General features: G+C 48.1%; 3 protein-coding genes across 17 annotated transcripts; 2 read left to right on the forward strand and 1 right to left on the reverse strand.

The window, feature by feature from the left end:
• The first annotated feature begins 89 nt into the window (after positions 1 to 89).
• Taf6l (TATA-box binding protein associated factor 6 like) lies at positions 90 to 14678 on the forward strand. Of its 14 annotated transcripts, none has more exons than XM_048789014.1 (12): positions 90 to 220; positions 945 to 1002; positions 3050 to 3261; positions 3679 to 3765; positions 4454 to 4604; positions 4758 to 4808; positions 5352 to 5446; positions 8424 to 8498; positions 8619 to 8839; positions 9203 to 9335; positions 13629 to 13757; positions 13863 to 14678. In XM_048789014.1, exons 3-12 carry the CDS (start codon positions 3115 to 3117, stop codon positions 14634 to 14636), a joined length of 1863 nt encoding a protein of 620 aa, XP_048644971.1. In that variant the 5' UTR covers positions 90 to 220; positions 945 to 1002; positions 3050 to 3114; the 3' UTR covers positions 14637 to 14678. The 14 variants fall into 14 exon arrangements, with proteins under 14 accessions (XP_048644971.1, XP_015333597.1, XP_015333603.1 ...); XM_015478111.2 differs by having other exon boundaries at positions 3102 to 3261; XM_015478117.2 differs by having other exon boundaries at positions 3102 to 3261; positions 3684 to 3765.
• A 16-nt stretch (positions 14679 to 14694) lies between these two features.
• On the forward strand, positions 14695 to 16811 carry Tmem179b (transmembrane protein 179B). 2 transcript variants are annotated; one of them, XM_048789031.1, is made up of 5 exons: positions 14695 to 14846; positions 15604 to 15804; positions 15883 to 16017; positions 16189 to 16267; positions 16460 to 16811. In XM_048789031.1, the coding sequence occupies exons 1-5, from the start codon at positions 14710 to 14712 to the stop codon at positions 16619 to 16621; spliced, it is 714 nt and encodes a 237-aa protein (XP_048644988.1). In that variant the 5' UTR covers positions 14695 to 14709; the 3' UTR covers positions 16622 to 16811. The 2 variants fall into 2 exon arrangements, with proteins under 2 accessions (XP_048644988.1, XP_015333609.1); XM_015478123.2 differs by having other exon boundaries at positions 14696 to 14846; positions 15617 to 15804.
• A 79-nt stretch (positions 16812 to 16890) lies between these two features.
• Positions 16891 to 17979, reverse strand: Tmem223 (transmembrane protein 223). Its single transcript, XM_015478124.2, has 2 exons — positions 17657 to 17979; positions 16891 to 17341 (listed from the first exon to the last, which is right to left on the reverse strand). Exons 1-2 carry the CDS (start codon positions 17967 to 17969, stop codon positions 17049 to 17051), a joined length of 606 nt encoding a protein of 201 aa, XP_015333610.1. The 5' UTR covers positions 17970 to 17979; the 3' UTR covers positions 16891 to 17048.
• Between the last annotated feature and the right edge of the window lie 42 nt (positions 17980 to 18021).

The following is an 18021-nucleotide window of genomic DNA, read 5'->3' on the forward strand; positions in this document are numbered from 1 at the left end:
TTTCCGGCGCCCAGCGTCCGGGCCTCGCTTCCTCACAGGCTAATCACGTGGCGGGAAGGCTCCCGGAGGGCGGGAACTTCTCCAGACGGCCGGCGATTGGCTGGGCTCGTGGAGGGTGGTGCCGGGGCGCGGAGAGAGGGAATTAGTGCGATCGGGGTGAGTGGGAGCTGCCTTCACCGCCCACGCCTCGGTAGCTGCCCTAGCCACGCGAAGCCCTCAGGTGAGCTGGCCTGGCCGAGTCCAAGGGCTCCCCGTCGCTCCGCAGGCTGCTCCCTTCAGGTGCTGGGGCCCGCCCACTTCCCTGTACACGTGATCTAAGTTCGTGAACCTTGACCTCCTACCCCACCCCAAGCCCTCAGTGCCTGGGGTGAGCCGGGCTGGGTGGGAGGACGGATCTTGGCTGGAACGTGGAGGTCAGTGTCCCCGCCTCCTACCAGAGTGGCTGGGGATGGGCAGGAGAGGAGGCTGAGGAGCGAAAGACCTTGGTCACAGGCCAGATCTTACGGGGTCCCAATAGGGACCTATAATAGGGAAACGCCGGCAAGGCAAGACTTAGTGCTCCCATTTTACAGATGTGGAAACTGATTGGAGGATCGAGGGTCGCCGAGTGGTGGGTCTCCAACACCAGTTTCTTTGGGTTGCGAATCTAGGTTTTCTTCCCCACACAAGCTGGCAGCACCTGAGTGCAGTGTTGTGGAATGATTAGGAAAAGGGGTGTGAATCCTTGCTACCTACTAGCTAGCGCTCACTGGATCATCTTGGGTAAGCCCTGTAACGTTAAGCTCTCTCAGGTTTGATCACCTTGGCTGTGAGATAACAACATATATAACATGTATATCATTGTCAAGAAGGATCCAATAAGGTAATCCGGACATAGTGTTTACTCAGTGCTTCAGGCAATTTATGTGCTTAGTAAAATAGCCATTCTTTCTTCCTTCTTTCAGCAAGTGTTTATTGAAGGCCTAGTATGTGGTGACATTGCTGGATACTTGGGATGCAAAGGTGAGCAAACAGACATGGTCCTGGCTGCCATGGAGCTTACATAGTTTAGTGGGTAGGTAGGTGTTAATTAAAAAGTCACACAAATGTCTACAAACTTTTTTTGGAAGGGGGGGGGGTGCCTGGATTGAACTCAGGGTGCATAACCACTGAGCCATGTCCCCAGCCTTTTTTTTTTTTTTAATATATTTATTTTGTTTATTTTTATGTAGTGCTAAGGATCGAACCTAGTGCCTCACTTGTGCCAGGCAAGTAAGTGCTCTGCCAATGAGATGAACCACAGCCCCAGCCCGGTCCCAAGCCCTTTTTATTTTTAAGTTAGAGACAGGGTTTGAGATTACAGGCATGAGCTACCATACCTGGCTTCTACAAACTTTTATAACTGTCTTGAAGACAGAGTACAGGAACATGTAGAGAATTTGGGAAAACTTCCTGGAGAAAGTAACATTTGAACTGAGATCTAAAGGAATGAGTAGGAGTTCACTAGACAAAGAGGTCAGGGTGGAAGACGAGGAGACTTCAAAGCAGAATAACATTCAAAGGTCCTGAAATAAAATGTTTTGAGGAAGTAAAAGGGGGACATGGGTGGGAATGAAGAATACAAAAGAGAAAACTTGAATAAGTGTAGGCAGGTAAATGCAGACTCTGGGACATGGGCCAGATATTTTCTTTATTTCAAAAGTAATTGAGAGCCATCGAGAAGAGAGCTGTAGAAGCCAAGTAGGAAGCTCATTGCACTTAGGGATAAAGAACAAGAGTCTTGGCTGGGGTTGTGGTTCAGTGGTAGAGCACTTGCCTAGTATGTTTGAGGCACTGGGTTCGATTCTCAGCACCACATATAAATAAATAAAGGTAAATCAACAACAACAAAAAAATAAAAATATAAAAAGAGAACCAGAGAGTAGAGGGAGCAGTGTCTGGGTGGGTCACCTTGGAACCAGGCTTTGCTGCCTGAGGTACTGTTGTCTCACTTTGAATTGTGTGTGCATCTACCTTCCAGCTGCAGTGTGCATTGTTGGAGTGAGCCGTCATGTCTGTTTTTGTTAGGTTCTTATTCTGCCATATCCTGTGAACACAACAGGTTCCTGCATCTAGGCCTTGCAGCCAAAATGAAGACCAGACACATGGGCAAAAAGCCAAACTTCTAAAAGCCTGGCTGGCCCAGATGTCATATGGTACCGAAGATCCCAGAGACTGGGTTTGTCTTACCAAGAGGAGAGGGAGGGAAGTCAGTCTGAGCAAAAGCCTGGTAGAAGGGCCTGAGGCAAGGTGGGAAGACACTAGCCTGGTTTACTAGAGGAGGGATCAGTGTGAACAGATGTGGGGATTTGGGACCAAAAGTAATATGTCAAACCAGGAAGTTTGGTCTTTTTTCATAAGCAATGAAGGAACATTAGACATATATTTTAGCAATGCAGTGTGAGGATTAAAGTCTTTTCATAAAAATTTAGTTGATGGTGGGTGTAGTAAGAATGAAAAGAGGACATGAAATTTTTGTTTGTAGTTAATAATGATGACATTGTTCATTGGTGTAGTGTTCCCTTTGTGGTGGTGGTTCTTTTGTGTGTGTGTAGGGGTGTGTGTGTGTGTGTAGGGGTGTGTGTGTGTGTGTAGGGGTGTGTGTGTGTGTGTAGGGGTGTGTGTGTGGGGTGTGTGTGGGTGGAAACCAGGGCCTTTTGCATGCTAAGCAGGCATTCTACCACTAAATTACACCTGCAGCCCTGGAGTTGTGTTCTAGTTCCTGATTTTCTCAGATATCATCTCATTTTATCTTTACAGTAAGTTAGGGCAGAGATTATTGCCCCTATTTGGAATACAGTGCTCGGACTGATGAAGGTCCTAGCCAGGTTCACATAGTAAATGGCAGAGCACAATTCTGTGGACCCAAAGGGCAGGCATTTTCCCTAGCTTCCCTATTGTCTGCTCACTGACCTGCCTATTTTCTTCCCTAAAACTCATTTTCCTCATCTGGGTATTCTGAGCTCCCTCTTCAGGGATTGTGGTGCAAGAGCAGCAAGACTGGTTGAGAGGTCTTGGCTTGTCCTCCTAGATTCTCAGGCATACTGGGGGCAGCGTTTAAAATCTTCCGACTTTACTCCCAGCTCCACTGGGGCCATGTCAGAGCGAGAAGAGCGGCGATTTGTGGAGATCCCTCGGGAGTCAGTCCGCCTCATGGCAGAGAGTACAGGACTGGAGTTGAGTGACGAAGTGGCAGCCCTTCTCGCTGAGGATGTGTGCTACCGTCTCAGAGAAGCCACACAGGTGCCTCCTTCAGTACCCAATCCCCTGCTGTCCTTGTTCCTTTCCTCACCTGTTCCTACTCTGATTTACTTAGCACGTGCATGTTGGGCACCTCTCTGTGCTTTGAGGCTCTGAGATAGTCCTTGCCCTTGTCAGAGCTTGCATCTAGCCAGCCAGGCTGCCAGCATATGAAATGCTCATCAGGCATTTTCTAGTACTTCTCATAACAGCCCCACAGGCAGAGTGGCTATACTGTCACATTCTGCGTGTGAGATGTGACACCAGATGGATTGTTGTGTAGGAATTGGGCTGGAATGCAGATGATCACTGGTGTGATGTCTCCTTTGCCTCTTCCCCAGTGTAGTCCATTTCACTTGGGGGTTTCCACACCGGCTCCTCCCTGTCTCCTGACTCTGGCTTCTGTTTCTGCCCTCCCAGAACAGCTCTCAGTTCATGAAGCACACGAAACGGAGGAAGCTGACTGTTGAGGATTTCAACAGGGCCCTCAGGTGGAGCAGTGTGGAGGTGAGAGGGGTGCAGGCTACAGAGGGCTCATGTAGCATGAGCATGAACTCACCTCCGTGTTCAGCTCAGGGTTAATGATATGATGAGACATGAAGACCAAACACGGCCACAACAGGACAAATGCCAGGTGCTGGGTCCAGACCATAGTAGTATGAGTTCTGAACAGAGTAGAGAGGAGGTCACTGGGGACCTCGAGGGTAGGGAAGGCTTCTTGGAAGAGATGGGACATGAACTAAGCCTTATGGAGGGCAAAGAACTTGAACCTAGTTTAATGTAATCCTGAAGAAAAACAGGCATGCTGGGTAAAGGAGGAACTGAGCATTTGTGTGGTGTTAGCATGTTTTTGTATATTGTTCTGGGGCATGGTGTTGAGAGATTAGTGTGACTAGGAGAGAGTAGTGAGTGTTCAGAGTTGGGTAAGTGCAAATGAGAGGGCCAGGAGTTTAGGGGTGGGGCTCAAAACCTCTACAGTTCCGTGAGGAGGGGACTTATTTACCCCTTGACCCAGCAAGCCATGGATGCTCCAGCCAAATTCCTAGCAGTGGCTCTGAGCCCAGATTTCCTCTGCTTCTCTTGGGAACCTCTAGACTTCTCTCAGACATAGGTTCCCTGTCTTTAGCAGTAGTGCCCCTTCATGGTACCTGTTTCCTCCCTAGATTCAGGCTGCTCTCTAATCCCCTTTCCTTAGGCTGTGTGTGGTTATGGGTCTCAGGAGGCACTGCCTCTGCGCCCTGCCAGGGAGGGTGAACTCTACTTTCCTGAGGACCGAGAGGTGAACCTGGTGGAGCTGGCCCTGGCTACCAACATCCCCAAAGGCTGTGCTGAGACAGCTGTCAGAGGTGGCTGCTGGGGTCCTGCATGGGGTGGGGACAGCAGGTGGGTGGTCAGCAGTGGTGTTGGACTGAGTGGTGAATGGGGTAGAATTTGGAGATGTAGGTGTTGTGATGAGGGGGAAAATCCCAGCCTGACATCTCTCTCTAACCTGGTTCTAGTTCATGTTTCCTACCTGGACGGCAAAGGGAACCTGGCACCTCAAGGATCAGGTAAGGTATAAAAACTTTCTTCTCTTAGATGCTGAGGGTAGGGCCTCTGTGCCTCTGTCTGCGTCTGACAAGCATTTTGTGGTGCCTACCTTGCACTGTGTTCTGAGCAGGTACTGATCCCTGCTCAGAGGGCTGAGTTGGAGGTGGGATCTCAGACCCGTAACCAGTCATGATGCAGTATGTTGGAGGCCAGAACAGAAATCTAGGCAGCAAGCTGGGGGTCTCTGAGGTGAAGTGTCTCACTTCAGTGGGTGCTGAACAGAGCTCCACAGAGCCTGAGACTCATCAGTATGGCGCTCGAGGACTGAGCAGGAATGCCTGGTAGAGAGCACTTAGGAGAGAGCGGACAGAACACTGAGGTGTGTGGTGCCTGCATGGCCAGGGTGGAGCAGGCTGCTGAGCACAGCTGAAGTCTCCGCACTGTGGCTCTTCTGTCTGAATGGGCTTCTTGGGGATGTGTCAGTGGTGGGTGTGGGGGAGCAGGCTGCAGGAGTAGGTTGGGCCAGCTCTCCATCCAACCACTTCCTGCCCACCCCCTTGTAGTGCCCAGTGCGGTATCTTCACTGACGGATGACCTGCTCAAGTACTATCAGCAAGTGACACGGGCTGTGCTAGGGGATGATCCACAGCTGATGAAGGTGAGTGTTTCCAAGTTGGAGCTCAAAGTCAGGCTTATTCATCCATCTATCTATCTATATTTATTTTTTAGTTATTGATGGACACAATATTTTTATTTTACTTATTTTTATGTGGTGCTGAGGATCCAACCCAGTGCCTCACATGTGTGAAGCAAACACTCTGCCACTGAGCCACAACCCCAGCCCTCAAAGTCAGACTCTTAAATCTCATGAAATAATTTCAGTTGCGTATTTCCTGGCTTCTTGAGACCAACTGAGCAGTGTGGGTGGAAGTTGTCCTCAGGGTGGGTATAGTTCTCTGAGGCAGCCTTCCTGTCACTCCCAATCCCTTCATCCTTTAGCAGGTTCTGTTGTTCCCTGGGGAAGGATTAGCTAGATGGGGCCTGGAGAGACTCCCTGACATCTCCATTCTAGAGCCCATTATTTGTGGTGTCTGTTGATTTTGGGACAAATGAGGCATCCATATTGCGGCCTTTATTTGCCTGGACTTGGACAGGAAAGGAGAAGAGTAAATAGAAGAGGCCAGGATTGTGTGCCTGGCCAGACCTGCTTTGCAGCACTTAGTCCCTGGGCCTCATACCATCCCATGCCTCTGGGCTCCACAGGGCCTGCTGAACACCTGTCATCTGTCATCTTCTGTGCATAGTCAGGTGAGCCTGAGTTCTCATCTGACTGTGGATAGAAGGTGGTTTGCTCAGTTTTTTCCATACTGGCGGTTTAACCCAGGGCCTTGTGCATGTTAAGAAGTGTTCTACCACTGATCTGCATCCCTAGCCCATTTTTTAAATTAATTAATTAATTAATTTGGTACTAGGGATTGAACTCAGGGGCACTTAACCAGCCACATCCCCAGCTCTCTTTAAATATTTAATTGAGAGACAGGGCCTCGCTGAGTTGCTGAGGCCTCAGCCTCCTGGACCACTGGGATTACAGGGATACCACTGCGTCCAGCCCTAGCCCATTTTATTTTGAGACAGAGTTTTACTAGATTATCGCCATCTGTCCTCGCTGGTGACCTATGCTGGGTTCACTAATCTGACTATTCCAATAACTTAAGAAAATGGCAAAGAAAGCACGCAAACAAACAGAGGTACCTTTTCAAAATCCAGGAGGGCTCTCTGACCTTAGGGGTCCATGGAAAGAGAGAGAACCACTGGAATTCTTTATTTTTATATAGGGGACACACAAAGGGAGGTTCCATGGAACATTCTATCCCATAAAGAGCAAAGGGATAGGATTACAAAGGAACAGGTGAGTGTAACTCAACCCCACTGGGTAATCCCTATTCCTAGAATGATGCCTCATTACCTGAGCAGCGGTAAAGCCCAAGTTATTGCAGGCCACAATAACTGTTCAGTATTTCTTGCTCAGAACTTAAGGGCATATGTCGCATTCCTCACGACTGAAACACTCAGGGGTACTCCAGGGGAACTGGGCTGCACAAAATAACCACACAAAAGACAGAGATACCTTTTTCTTTGTGGTCCTGGGACGGCTCCTCTAACCTTAAGGGTCCGCAGAAAGAGAGTGAGCACTTGCTGACCCCTTTTATTGAGGAGAAGCTATTCAAATGAGGCAAGGGTCAGGTTTCAGGGGTCTGAGTCTAGCTTTATGATGTCTGCTGTCAGCAGGTTGACTGACAACTAGGAAGGCCACACCCAAAGGCAGAGCAAAAGAAGAGGACATACAAAGGGCGTTTCCACTGGAACATTCTATCCCAAACAGGGCAAAGGGGTAATTTCACAAAGGAACAGGTGAGCGTAGCTCAACCCATGGGGCTGCAGGAAGGCACGCCTACGCATGAAGACACATTTGTTAACATTTTTACTACTCTCAAAAGATTGGGGCTACCATCTACATCCACTTGAAAGTGGCCAGATTGGGCTGGGATTGTAGCTCAGTTGGTAGAGTGCTCGCCTAACATGTATGAGGCACTGGGTTCCATCCTCAGCACCACATATATACAAATAAATAAAATAAAGGTATTTAAAAAAAAAAAAAGAAAGAAAGTGGCCAGATCACTGGAAGTGACCAACAGTGCCTCAAACCAATCCAGAGAGGAAAATGCTGGTCACATGATGTGGTGGCCTCCCAGCAGGCATGTATTTCCAGAGTGCTCCTGACACTAAATTGCTGATGCTGGCCTGTGATCCTCTTGCCTCTGCCTCCTGAGTTGCTGGGATTATGGGTGTGGGCTGCCTCGTCAAGTTTATGTGAAGTGTTTTATATCCTTCATGTTTTCATGTGTCTGGCTACAGATATTTCCTTTGCTAAACTAAGAATAGTGCTACCATTCATTCTTGTCTTCAAAACTTGGCTCATAGCTGAAGGTGTAGCTCAGTTATAAAGTGCTTGCCTGGCATGTGTGAGGCCTTGGGTTTGATTCTAGCACTGCAAGGGAAAAAAAACAGCTTGGTTCCTTTTCCTTTCGTCTTTCAGTGTAGTTGGCTGGCTGTAGGGCTTGGGGATTGAGCTCCTTTCTCACTCTTCTGTTGTCTGTTTTCATGGCTATTAGATTTAAGTCCTTTCTCCAAAGGAGTTTGAAGGGTCCAGGTGGTAAAGGTTCAGGACTGAGACCTGCTTTTACTCACTCTAATAACAGTACATGTTTATTGTAGAAGTACATATAAAAACAGAGTGTTCTATTTCTCCACTCACATATTTCCCTAGTGTATAAAGTATGGTTACTCTAGTATATATCTAAGTGGCATTATATTATATCTGGTTTTACAACTTGTTTTTCTTAGTTAAAAAAGTTGGACATTTAGGTTTTATTCACTTTTTTATTATTACAGACAGTACTGTGTGTGGCTGCATGATAGTGTGTTTCTGTAGGTTAAATTGCCAGAATTCTTGGATCAAAGAGTCTGAATATTAACACAGCAATACATGAAGATGGTGCTTAACTATGCTCCAGAGCCATGGCAGTTTAATCTTGGGGTGGTGGTTCTAGTGCATCCTGGTCCCTTCCTTTCAGGTCGCTTTGCAGGACCTTCAGACAAACTCCAAAATTGCAGCACTCCTGCCTTACTTTGTTTATGTGGTCAGTGGGGTAAGTGACCAGTGTGGGCGAGGAGATGACCCAGCAGTGTGGAGGGCTCACTGAAGGTGCTGCCAGAAGGCTCCTGCCTGCTCCCTTGTGTCCCTCTCAGCCACCCTCTTCTATCAACAGGTAAAATCTGTAAGCCATGACCTGGAGCAGCTGCACCGGCTGCTGCAGGTAGCACGGAGCCTGGTTCGCAACCCACACCTCTGCCTGGGGCCCTATGTCCGCTCCCTGGTGGGCAGTGTCCTTTACTGTGTTTTGGAGCCACTGGCTGCCTCCATCAACCCCCTGAATGACCACTGGACTCTGCGGGATGGGGCTGCCCTCCTGCTCAGCCACATCTTCTGGTAGCCACTGGGCTTTAACAAAGGGTGGGATTGCTGTACTCAAGTGGGTTGGGGAAGGGAGGTGGGGTGAAGCCTCTGGCTTTGAGGCTCTTAGGGGATGGGAATGTCTTTCTTTAGCGCTCCTTTGCTGGTGTGCTGTGGCACACTGGGATTCTACAACTGGGTTACAAATATATGGAGGTATTGTTCCTTCAGCCCTTGGATCCTGAGCCAGTCACCACCCCCACCCCCCACCCTTGCAACCTTGTCCACTTACCCTAGATGCCCCCGGGTGCCACACTAGTCTCTTTGTGTGCCATATCTTGAGACAGTTGGACAGTGCTGCACTTCATTTCTTTCTGTGACTGAATGTTGTTCTCACAGGACTCATGGGGACCTTGTAAGTGGCCTCTACCAGCAGATCCTGCTTTCCCTGCAGAAGGTCCTAGCAGACCCTGTGCGGCCTCTCTGCTCTCACTATGGGGCTGTGGTGGGGCTGCATGCTCTTGGCTGGAAGGTGAGAACCCTGGCCTTTCTTATAGAACCATGAGAGTTCCCCTATGTGTTGAAAAAAAATAGTACTGGTGTGTGTCTTTTATCATGAAAATGATATGTGCTTGCTATTGCCATGTATTGAGTTCTTGCCTTAGGCCAGACTTAGTTTAACTTTATGTATATAAATATTGTATCCCTTCAAAAGTCCTCTGTGGCACATGTTTATATAACCTCATTTTGTAAATTCCTCGCATTTCTCTCTTGTATTATTTGAAACATGAATAGATATTGAATGTTGTCAAATCTTTATAGCATTTCTATAGATTACCAAATGATTATGTGTTTTAGTTCTGTTAATATTAGATTAATATTTTGTTAATAATAGGTATATTAGTGGGGTTTTATGCTATGCCATTCTTGCGTACCTGGAATAATTCTGTTTGCTGCTGTGGAGATTTTTATTGGAATCAAACAATCTATTAGTTTTAGAGAAAAGTGACATCGTTTTCTTGACCATGGAAATGTGTTTCCACTTTTTTAAGGTCTTGTCTTTAAGATGCTTTCATAATTTCTCAAAGGAGACTCATTCCCACACACATATATTTCTTTTCATGCTGGGATCAAATAAGCTTGTTAGGTAGCAAGTATTCCACCACTAAGCCATATATTCCCAGTCCCTTTTACTACATTTCCTTTTTTTAAAAACATTATTTTTAGTTGTAGATGGACCCAGTAACTGTATCTTTTTATGTGGTGCTTAGGATTGAACCCAGTGCCTCACACGTGAGGTAAATGCTCTACCACTGAGCCACCACCCCAGCCTTATTACATTTATTCTTAGATCCTTGCTGCTCTTGATGCTGCCACAGTGATGTCTTCATGGTGTTGGTATACAGAGATGCAGTTGACCTTTGGGTGTTAATCCAGCTATTTTCCTAAACTATCATTGAAAATTCTTTGGGGGTTTTAATGTAGAAAATGATGTGTGCAAGTAATGACATCTTTCTTTTCTAACTGTAGTATTTTTTAAATTTTATTGCAAGGATCACTAGTACTGCCTTATGAAAATAATTTTGTCATTTCCAATTTTCAAAGAAGTGTTAGGGTGTGTAACTGGATAGTAGTGAGCTTGCCTAGCATGTATAAAGCCCTGGATTCAATTCTCAGCACCAGGTTAAAAAAAAAAGTGGTGGGTGCAGTGGCACACACCTGTAATCCCAGTGACTCAGGAGGCTGAGATAGGAGGATCAGGAGTTCTAAGCCAGCCTCAGCAAAAGTGAGGTGCTAAGCAACTCAGTGAGACCCTGTCTCTAAATCTACAACTTAAAAAAAAGTGCAAGCCAGGTGGAGTAGTGCACACCTATAATCCTAGTGGCTGGAGAGGCTGAGGCAGGAGGGTCATGAATTCAAAGCCAGCCTCAACAATTTATCTAGACCCTGTCTCCAAATAAAATACAAAAAAGCACCGCGGATGTGGTTAGTACTTAAGTACCCCTGGGTTGAATCCCCAGTATTAAAAAAAAAAAAAAATGCTTATAACCTTTCCCACTTAGGGTAATGTGTACTGTGTATATGTATTACATATTCTCAGGTTAGTAAAATTGTTATATGTTCTTATTTGTCTTATTATATTGATCTTTTATTGGATGCTTTTTCTGCATTTCTTTTTTCAGTTTAAAAATGTTAACTTTCTTGTCCATAATCCCAGTAACTCAGGAGGCTGAGGCAGGAGGATTCAGACTTTGAGAACAGGCTCAGCAATTCAGTAAGGCCCTAAGCAACCTAATGAGACCTTATGTCAAAATAAAAAGGGCTGGGGTTATGGTTCAATGGTAAACCAGCTCTGGGTTCAATCCCCAATACCAAAATAAATAAACATATAAACATATAACAAAAAGGTTGAGGTATATAGCTCAGTGGTGGAGGGCTCTTGGGATCAGTCCCCAGTATCATCCCTCAAAGATGCAGATAGTTTTCTGATTTGACTATTTCTGTGAGAAAATGTCATTTTTTTAAAAAGTTTTTAAATGAGATAGGCTCTCACTAGTTGCTGAGGTTGGACTTGAACTTGCAATTCTCCTGCTTTAACTTCCCTAGTTAGATTACAAGTGTGCCACACTGTGCCCAGCTTTTTTATTTTTAAATACCTTTATTTATTTATTTTTATGTGGTGCTGAGGATTGAACCCATTGCCTCACATACAATGGTAGACAATTTCTACCACTGAGCTACAACTCCAAACTTTTTAAATTTTTTATATGTATTTTTAGTTGTTGATGGGCTTTATTTTATTCATTTATTTATATGCAGTGCTGAGAATAGAACCCAGTGTCTCTCACATGCTGGGCAAGCGCTTTAACACTGAACCACAACACCAGTCCCCCTCCTTTTTTTTTTTTTCAGTACCAGGGATTGAAATCGGGGGCACTTAACCACTGGGGCATATCCCCAGCCCTTTTTTGTATTTGCTTAAGGCCTTGATAAGTTGCTGAGGCTGACTTTGAACCTGTGATCCTCCTGCCTCAGCCCCTTGAGTAGCTGATTATAGGATTCACTACACCTGGCTCTATCTGCTTTTTTCCAAATGATCCTAAGGTTTTTCTGCTTTTATCTGCCAGTGTGATTAATGATTTTTTTCTCTTTTTTTCCCAGTGCTGGGGATGGAGCCCAGGGCATCAGGCATGTTAGGCGGGTGCTCCACCAATGAGCTCAACTCTAATTTTGTTGTTATTGTTGTTATATTTTTGAGATGGTGTCTCACCACGTTGCTCAGGTTGGCTGGCACTGAATTCCTGTGCTCAAGTGATCCTCACACTTCATCTTCCTAAGCAGCTGGGACTATAGTTTCACACCACCACACCAGGTGGATTTTCTGATAAATTTTATGGTTACATTTCTAGGATAAACTCCACTTGGTCATGGTATAGTCTTAAAGGAAACCCAAAGCTTTTAATGGAATATGTTGCATTTTTTTAAAAATATATTTTTAGTTGTAGATGGACACATTTTTTTTTTTATTTTTATGTGGTGCTGAGGATTGAACCTAGGGTCTCGCATGTGCTAGGTGAGTGCTCTACTGCTGAGCCACAACCTCAGCCCATGCTGCATTTTTATACTGCGGGGATTGCTAAACTTTATTTTTATTTATTTATTTATTTATTTTTAAAGAGAGGAGAGAGAGAGAGAGAATTTTTTTAATATTTATTTCTTAGTTTTCGGCGGACATAACATCTTTGTTTGTATGTGGTGCTGAGGATCGAACCCGGGCTGCACGCATGCTAGGCGAGCGTGCTACTGCTTGAGCCACATCCCTAGCCCTAAACTTTAAAATTATCTATCTAGAATTGAAACACTGAGCCACATCTCCAGCTCTTTTTATATTTTGAGATAAGATCTCACCCAGTTGCTTAGGGCCTCACTAAGTTGCTGGCTTTGAACTTGGTATCCTCCTGCCTCAGCCTTCTGAGTTGCTGGGATTATAGGTGTGTGCCACCATTCCTGGCAAAAGTATTTATACTGAGTTAAATCAATCATGTTTCTCTCATGTGCTGTCTAGGTTTAGTGTAAGGATTGTATTGGCCTTTCAGAATGAAGGGAAATAACATTTTTTAAATATTTGTTTTATAAATTGAGATAACCCTTTTTACTTTGGTAGATCTTTGTAAATTTTGACATGGTTTTCTTTGTAACTTTTAACTATTATTTCAATGTATTTCAGTTATTTAAACTTTCATATTTCTTTGTGAGTCAGCAGTAAGTTAATAGTTTTTCTAGGAATTTTTTTGTCAACATTTTCAAGTTTATCCTGTGAATGAGTGACCAAAATCTGCCTTATCCAACAAATGTTATCTCCAAGTCTTAGTTGCATTTCCCTCAAATTAATTACAAGATTTAAAATTGTATAATCAGAGTCTATTTCTCTGGTGCTTTTTGTGCAGATGGCCTGAACTGAGTTACACTTTACATCTAAATGAGAACTGTACTTGCCTGATGATTGTGTTCACTAGTCTGCAAACTGTTAATCTGTGTTGTTAGCAAGGATTTTTAACATATGCTCGCTTAGCCTCCAGCAAACATATAGCAGGATGGTGGGGTCACTTCATATTGTCTGACTTTGTACTCTATCACCAATGCTTAACAAAGCCTTGGGCATATACACAGGTTCCAAATAAACGTTGGCTGAATATCCCAATCAGAGTTTAGGAGGATTGAGCCCTGTATAGAATCAGATAAAATTAGGTCTTTCCCAGGAAAAGGGTACCTGAGAGGCAATAAACAACAGAACAAAGAGACCTATTGCATTTCTTCTTTCCAGGCGGTAGAAAGAGTCCTGTACCCACACCTGTCTACTTACTGGACAAACCTGCAGGCTGTGCTGGATGATTATTCCGTATCTAATGCTCAGGTCAAAGCAGATGGACACAAAGTTTATGGAGCCATTCTGGTGAGTATCAACCCCTTCTAGCCTCCTTCCCCGGAATGAGCTCAGCACGGCTTACTTTGTAATACTTGATGGGCTTAGGCTCATCCTTGTCCCTTCCTCTTACAGGTGGCTGTAGAGCGCCTGCTGAAGATGAAGGCTCAAGCCGCCGAGCCCAGCGCGGGTGGCCCAGGCGGCAGGGGGTTCAGGCGTTCGGAAGACCTGCCTTGGGACAGCCTTCTCCTTCAGGAGTCTCCTTCCGGGGGCGGTGCAGAGCCAAGCTTTGGGTCTGGTCTTCCGCTGCCACCAGGGGGAGCGGGGCCTGAGGACCCTTTTCCCTCAGTGACCCTGGCAGACATCTACCGTGAGCTCTACGCCTTCTTCGGTGACAGCTTGGCCATCCGCTTTGGCACGGGCCAGCCTGCGCCCACTGCCACGAGGCCGCCCGGGGAGAAGAAAGAGCCAGCAGCCGCCCCGGACTCAGTGCGGAAAATGCCGCAGCTGACGGCCAGTGCCGTGGTCAGCCCACAGGGTGACGAGAGCCCCCGGGGCGGCGGCGGTCCCCCGTCGGCCTCGGCGCCCGCGCCCTCTGAGGGCAGGCCGCTGCCGCGCGTGCACCGGGCGCGGGGAGCGCCCCGGCAGCAGGGCCCGGGCGCCGGCACGCGCGACGTCTTCCAGAAGAGCCGTTTTGCCCCGCGCGGCGCCCCCCACTTCCGTTTCATCATCGCCGGGCGGCAGGCCGGGCGGCGCTGCCGCGGGCGCCTCTTCCAGACTGCCTTCCCCGCGCCCTACGGGCCCAGCCCGGCCTCCCGCTATGTGCAGAAGCTGCCCATGATCGGCCGCACCGGCCGCCCGGCCCGCCGCTGGGCGCTGTCGGACTACTCGCTGTACCTGCCACTCTGAGGCTGCCCGTCCCCGCCTCCCAAATAAATGTCGCGCCCGGAAGTGATGGCTCCGCGTCCGTGGGTCGCGCCGGATGAGGCGGGGCTGGGCGGCTGGCTCCGGGGCCTGGGCGCCATGGCGCTGCCCTGGCTGCAGCGCGTCGAGCTCGCGCTCTTCGCCGCCGCCTTCCTGTGCGGCGCCGTGGCGGCCGCGACGCTCACCGGGACCCAGGTGCGGCTGGGGGCGGGCCGGGCGGGTGGCCAGGCGGGCTGCGACTCTGGCCCGGCGACGGCTGGCCTGCGGATGAAATGCAGCGACGCTCGCCGTGCCCTGTTTTGGCCCAATCAGGTCCTACCGAAGCCGTTCCTTCGGCAAAGGGACCAGATACCAGGAGCGTCGTGCATCGCCAGATAGAGCCAGTGCTTCCCTCTGCGTAACCTTGCCCTGGTTCTGAAAGAGACGTCAGCCCCGGCCCTGCGTTCATCGGATGAATCAGGAGCCATTTGTGCTGAGCTATAAGAGAAATAAAGCATAGTGTAGTGAAGGTGATCAAGCAGCCACACTTGCAACTGTGTTAAGTGACAACAGCCCTGTAGAAAACTGAGTTGTTTACTACAGTCAGGCAATCTTGTTAAACATGGGACCATTAAGCCACTATAAAGTAGGCGCTAGTATATCTCTTACAGATTAGAAACACTGGAGATACTTTTTGAAGGTCACACAGGTCTCGTTTACTCTGGGATTTCTGCACAAAGGAAGACCAGAGTTTGTGAGACTTTTGAAGTTCTTTGTCTTCTATAACCACTGCCTACTTCCTGATCATTCTGGCCACTGAGGTTTACCCAAAAGGCCCTCTACACCAGTTTCTCATGCCAGAAACAGGAACTAACAATGCACACATAATTTCTAGAGTGGCCCTGGCCTATATTCTTAACACCTGCCAGAAAACTGCATCACGAGGCACTGACTGAAATCTGAGATTCAGCAGCTTCTCTCCACAGGGCTCCTTCAGGGGTAGCTGTCCGTTGTATGGTATGACCACCCGGAATGGCTCCTTCCTGGCCTTATCCCATTCCTCGGCCCCATCCCTGTGCTACTTTGTGGCAGGGGCCTCTGGCTTCCTGGCCCTCTACTGCCTCCTGCTTCTGCTCTTCTGGGTCTACAGCAGCTGCATCGAAGACTCAAAAAGGTGAATGTCCCACCCCAAGGACCAGGGGCTGAGGTGGGATGAAGCCATCAACCGCAAGGTTTGTTCTCTCCCCCCCAGAGGTCTTATAGGGCTCCGCGTTGCACTGGCCATCTCAGCTATAGCCATCTTCCTGGTGTTAGTATCTGCCTGTATCCTTCGATTTGGCACCAGATCCTTCTGCAATTCCATCATCTCCCTGAACAGTACAATTAGGTAATGAGGAGGGAGGGAAGCCTGGATGGGGCTACCTTCCTTCTGCAGAGGGGGAGTCTTGTAACCTCCCATTTTCTGTCTGTTGCTCTCCACCTCAAAGGGTACCTGGGTACAGGTATGCTTAGGGTGTATCCCCACTTCTTTCTCAAAACTGTCTCTTTGACCTCACAGCTGCTCTGAAGCTCAGAAAATTCCATGGACACCCCCTGGAACAGCTCTGCAGTTTTACTCCAACCTACACAATGCTGAAGTGAGACCCAGACACACTGATTCATACAAGTATCTGTAGCTATAAGGATGCTCACCAATGAATATGAGCTTGGCCTACCACTGACAAGCTAAGAGGAGCTGAAGGGCGTATCAGCCTGACAGACTGGTGTGTGGGTGGAAGGACTGGATCTGTGATGGTCTGACTCCTCACATTCCTGTTCTGTCTCCACAGACCTCTTCATGGGTGAATCTGGTATTATGGTGTGTGGTCTTGGTGCTCCAGGTCATGCAGTGGAAGTCTGAAGCCACCCCATACCGACCTCTGGAGAGGGGAGACCCTGAGTGGAGCTCTGAGACAGATGTTCTTGTTGGGCCACGCCTGTCCCATTCCTGAAGAGTAACCAAATAGTGCATTCTGCAGCCAACGACTTTGTGCCCAAGTGCCTGTAATCCTCTTGTCCCCACACAGCCCTGTTAGTGCTGAAAGCCCCCGTTTTCCCTCCAGGAGGGAAAGGTAACAGGCCCCTCTCCACCTCTCTTCCTATAGCTGTTTTTGTACCAAAATATTAGTATTACTTTCTTCATTTTGGTATTGTGTTCTTGATGTTAAAACAAGTAGGTGATGGGAAGGAGTGAAGGCGAAACAGGCATGGATCAGGCAGCTTCCCTTTAGACAACTCCTCTTTTAATTGTTACTATTGAATCTTAGGTTCCCCCTTGGTGACCCTGGTTGTCACCCCATCCATAAGGTTCAATTTTGTTTTGTTTTCCCTTTTTTTTTGTCTCCTTCTGAGAGGGAGTGAAAGACCCAAGGTGGTTTCTTACAAGCTCCGATAGGTACCCACAGTGTTGTCAAAGAGCTGAACGTTGGGGAAGTGTCCAGCTTTGTCCAAGAGGAAATAGAAGCGATGGCCTTTGATCTTCAGAGGCAGCATAGCAGGGACTTCTCCTCGGTGGGCCATGCAGGATACCTGGTTCAAGGGGACGGTGAAAGGGGCTCCCAAGCCAAAAGGGGCATGAGTGGTCAGGGTCACCTGCTGCCCTCCTGCTCGAAGCATCACTGAACGCACAGATCGTAGAGAGAAGAGAAGACCAGCACCCAGTACCAGGGTCCCTACAGAAGAGCACAGCAGTGGGGTGAGGTGTGTTCACTGAAAGGACACACACCAACCCTTTCCCTTTGAGTAAAAGATATGAGCGTGACTAACATTTTTGAGTGGGAACCTCTTATATCTAACAAACTTCTAGGCGATGTTTATCCCCATTTTAAAACTCAGGAAAAGGGCTTAAAACTTAAATTTGCTCAAGGACAGAGCGCTGAGAGGATGTGGCGCCCAGGGACTGCAGCGCCCTCTTCTGCTCATCTCTCCTTATCTGAGCCTAGAGCCCACTGCCCCATCCCAGGTAGAGAAGCCGGCCCACGCCTTACCAATGGCACCGCAGCTGACCGCCAGCCCGTAGCGCCAGAGCACAGCGCGCAGGTCCAAGCGGCCGCGGTCTGGGGCCTCTGCATCCAGGGGTCGCGCCTGGACCGGGGGTGCAGACCAAGCTGTCAAGGCCAGGGAGGCCCAGAAGATGCCCTGGCCAGCGCAGAAGAGTCCAAGGATAGTGAAGAACCGGCCCCGCTCATGCTCGAAAAGTAGCACATCCTGCGCCGGGGTCGCGTGGTGCAGGGCCTGGCGCGTGGGCAGGAACCGCAGCGCCACAAACAGCCCATGAGAACACCTCCAAGCTGCCGCCATGGTGGGCAGGCCACTTCTGCTTCAGAGGCGGGACTTCCTGCCGAGGCCCCGC

This window comes from Marmota marmota, unplaced genomic scaffold (genome assembly GCF_001458135.2).
Source record: "Marmota marmota marmota unplaced genomic scaffold, marMar, whole genome shotgun sequence".
NCBI lineage: Eukaryota > Metazoa > Chordata > Mammalia > Rodentia > Sciuridae > Marmota > Marmota marmota.

Coding starts and splice junctions, on each gene's coding strand:
- Tmem223 (XM_015478124.2), bottom strand. CDS start 17,969: ATGGCGGCAGCTTGGAGGTGTTCTCATGGGCTGTTTGTGGCGCTGCGG. Junction 17,342..17,656: donor GGTCAGCTGCGGTGCCATTG/GTAAGGCGTGGG, acceptor GCTCTTCTGTAG/GGACCCTGGTACTGGGTGCT.
- Taf6l (XM_015478111.2), top strand. Junction 4,605..4,757: donor TGCTGAGACAGCTGTCAGAG/GTGGCTGCTGGG, acceptor ACCTGGTTCTAG/TTCATGTTTCCTACCTGGAC. Junction 9,336..13,628: donor TGCATGCTCTTGGCTGGAAG/GTGAGAACCCTG, acceptor TCTTCTTTCCAG/GCGGTAGAAAGAGTCCTGTA.
- Tmem179b (XM_048789031.1), top strand. CDS start 14,710: ATGAGGCGGGGCTGGGCGGCTGGCTCCGGGGCCTGGGCGCCATGGCGC. Junction 14,847..15,603: donor CGACGCTCACCGGGACCCAG/GTGCGGCTGGGG, acceptor GAGATTCAGCAG/CTTCTCTCCACAGGGCTCCT. Junction 16,018..16,188: donor TCCCTGAACAGTACAATTAG/GTAATGAGGAGG, acceptor TTGACCTCACAG/CTGCTCTGAAGCTCAGAAAA.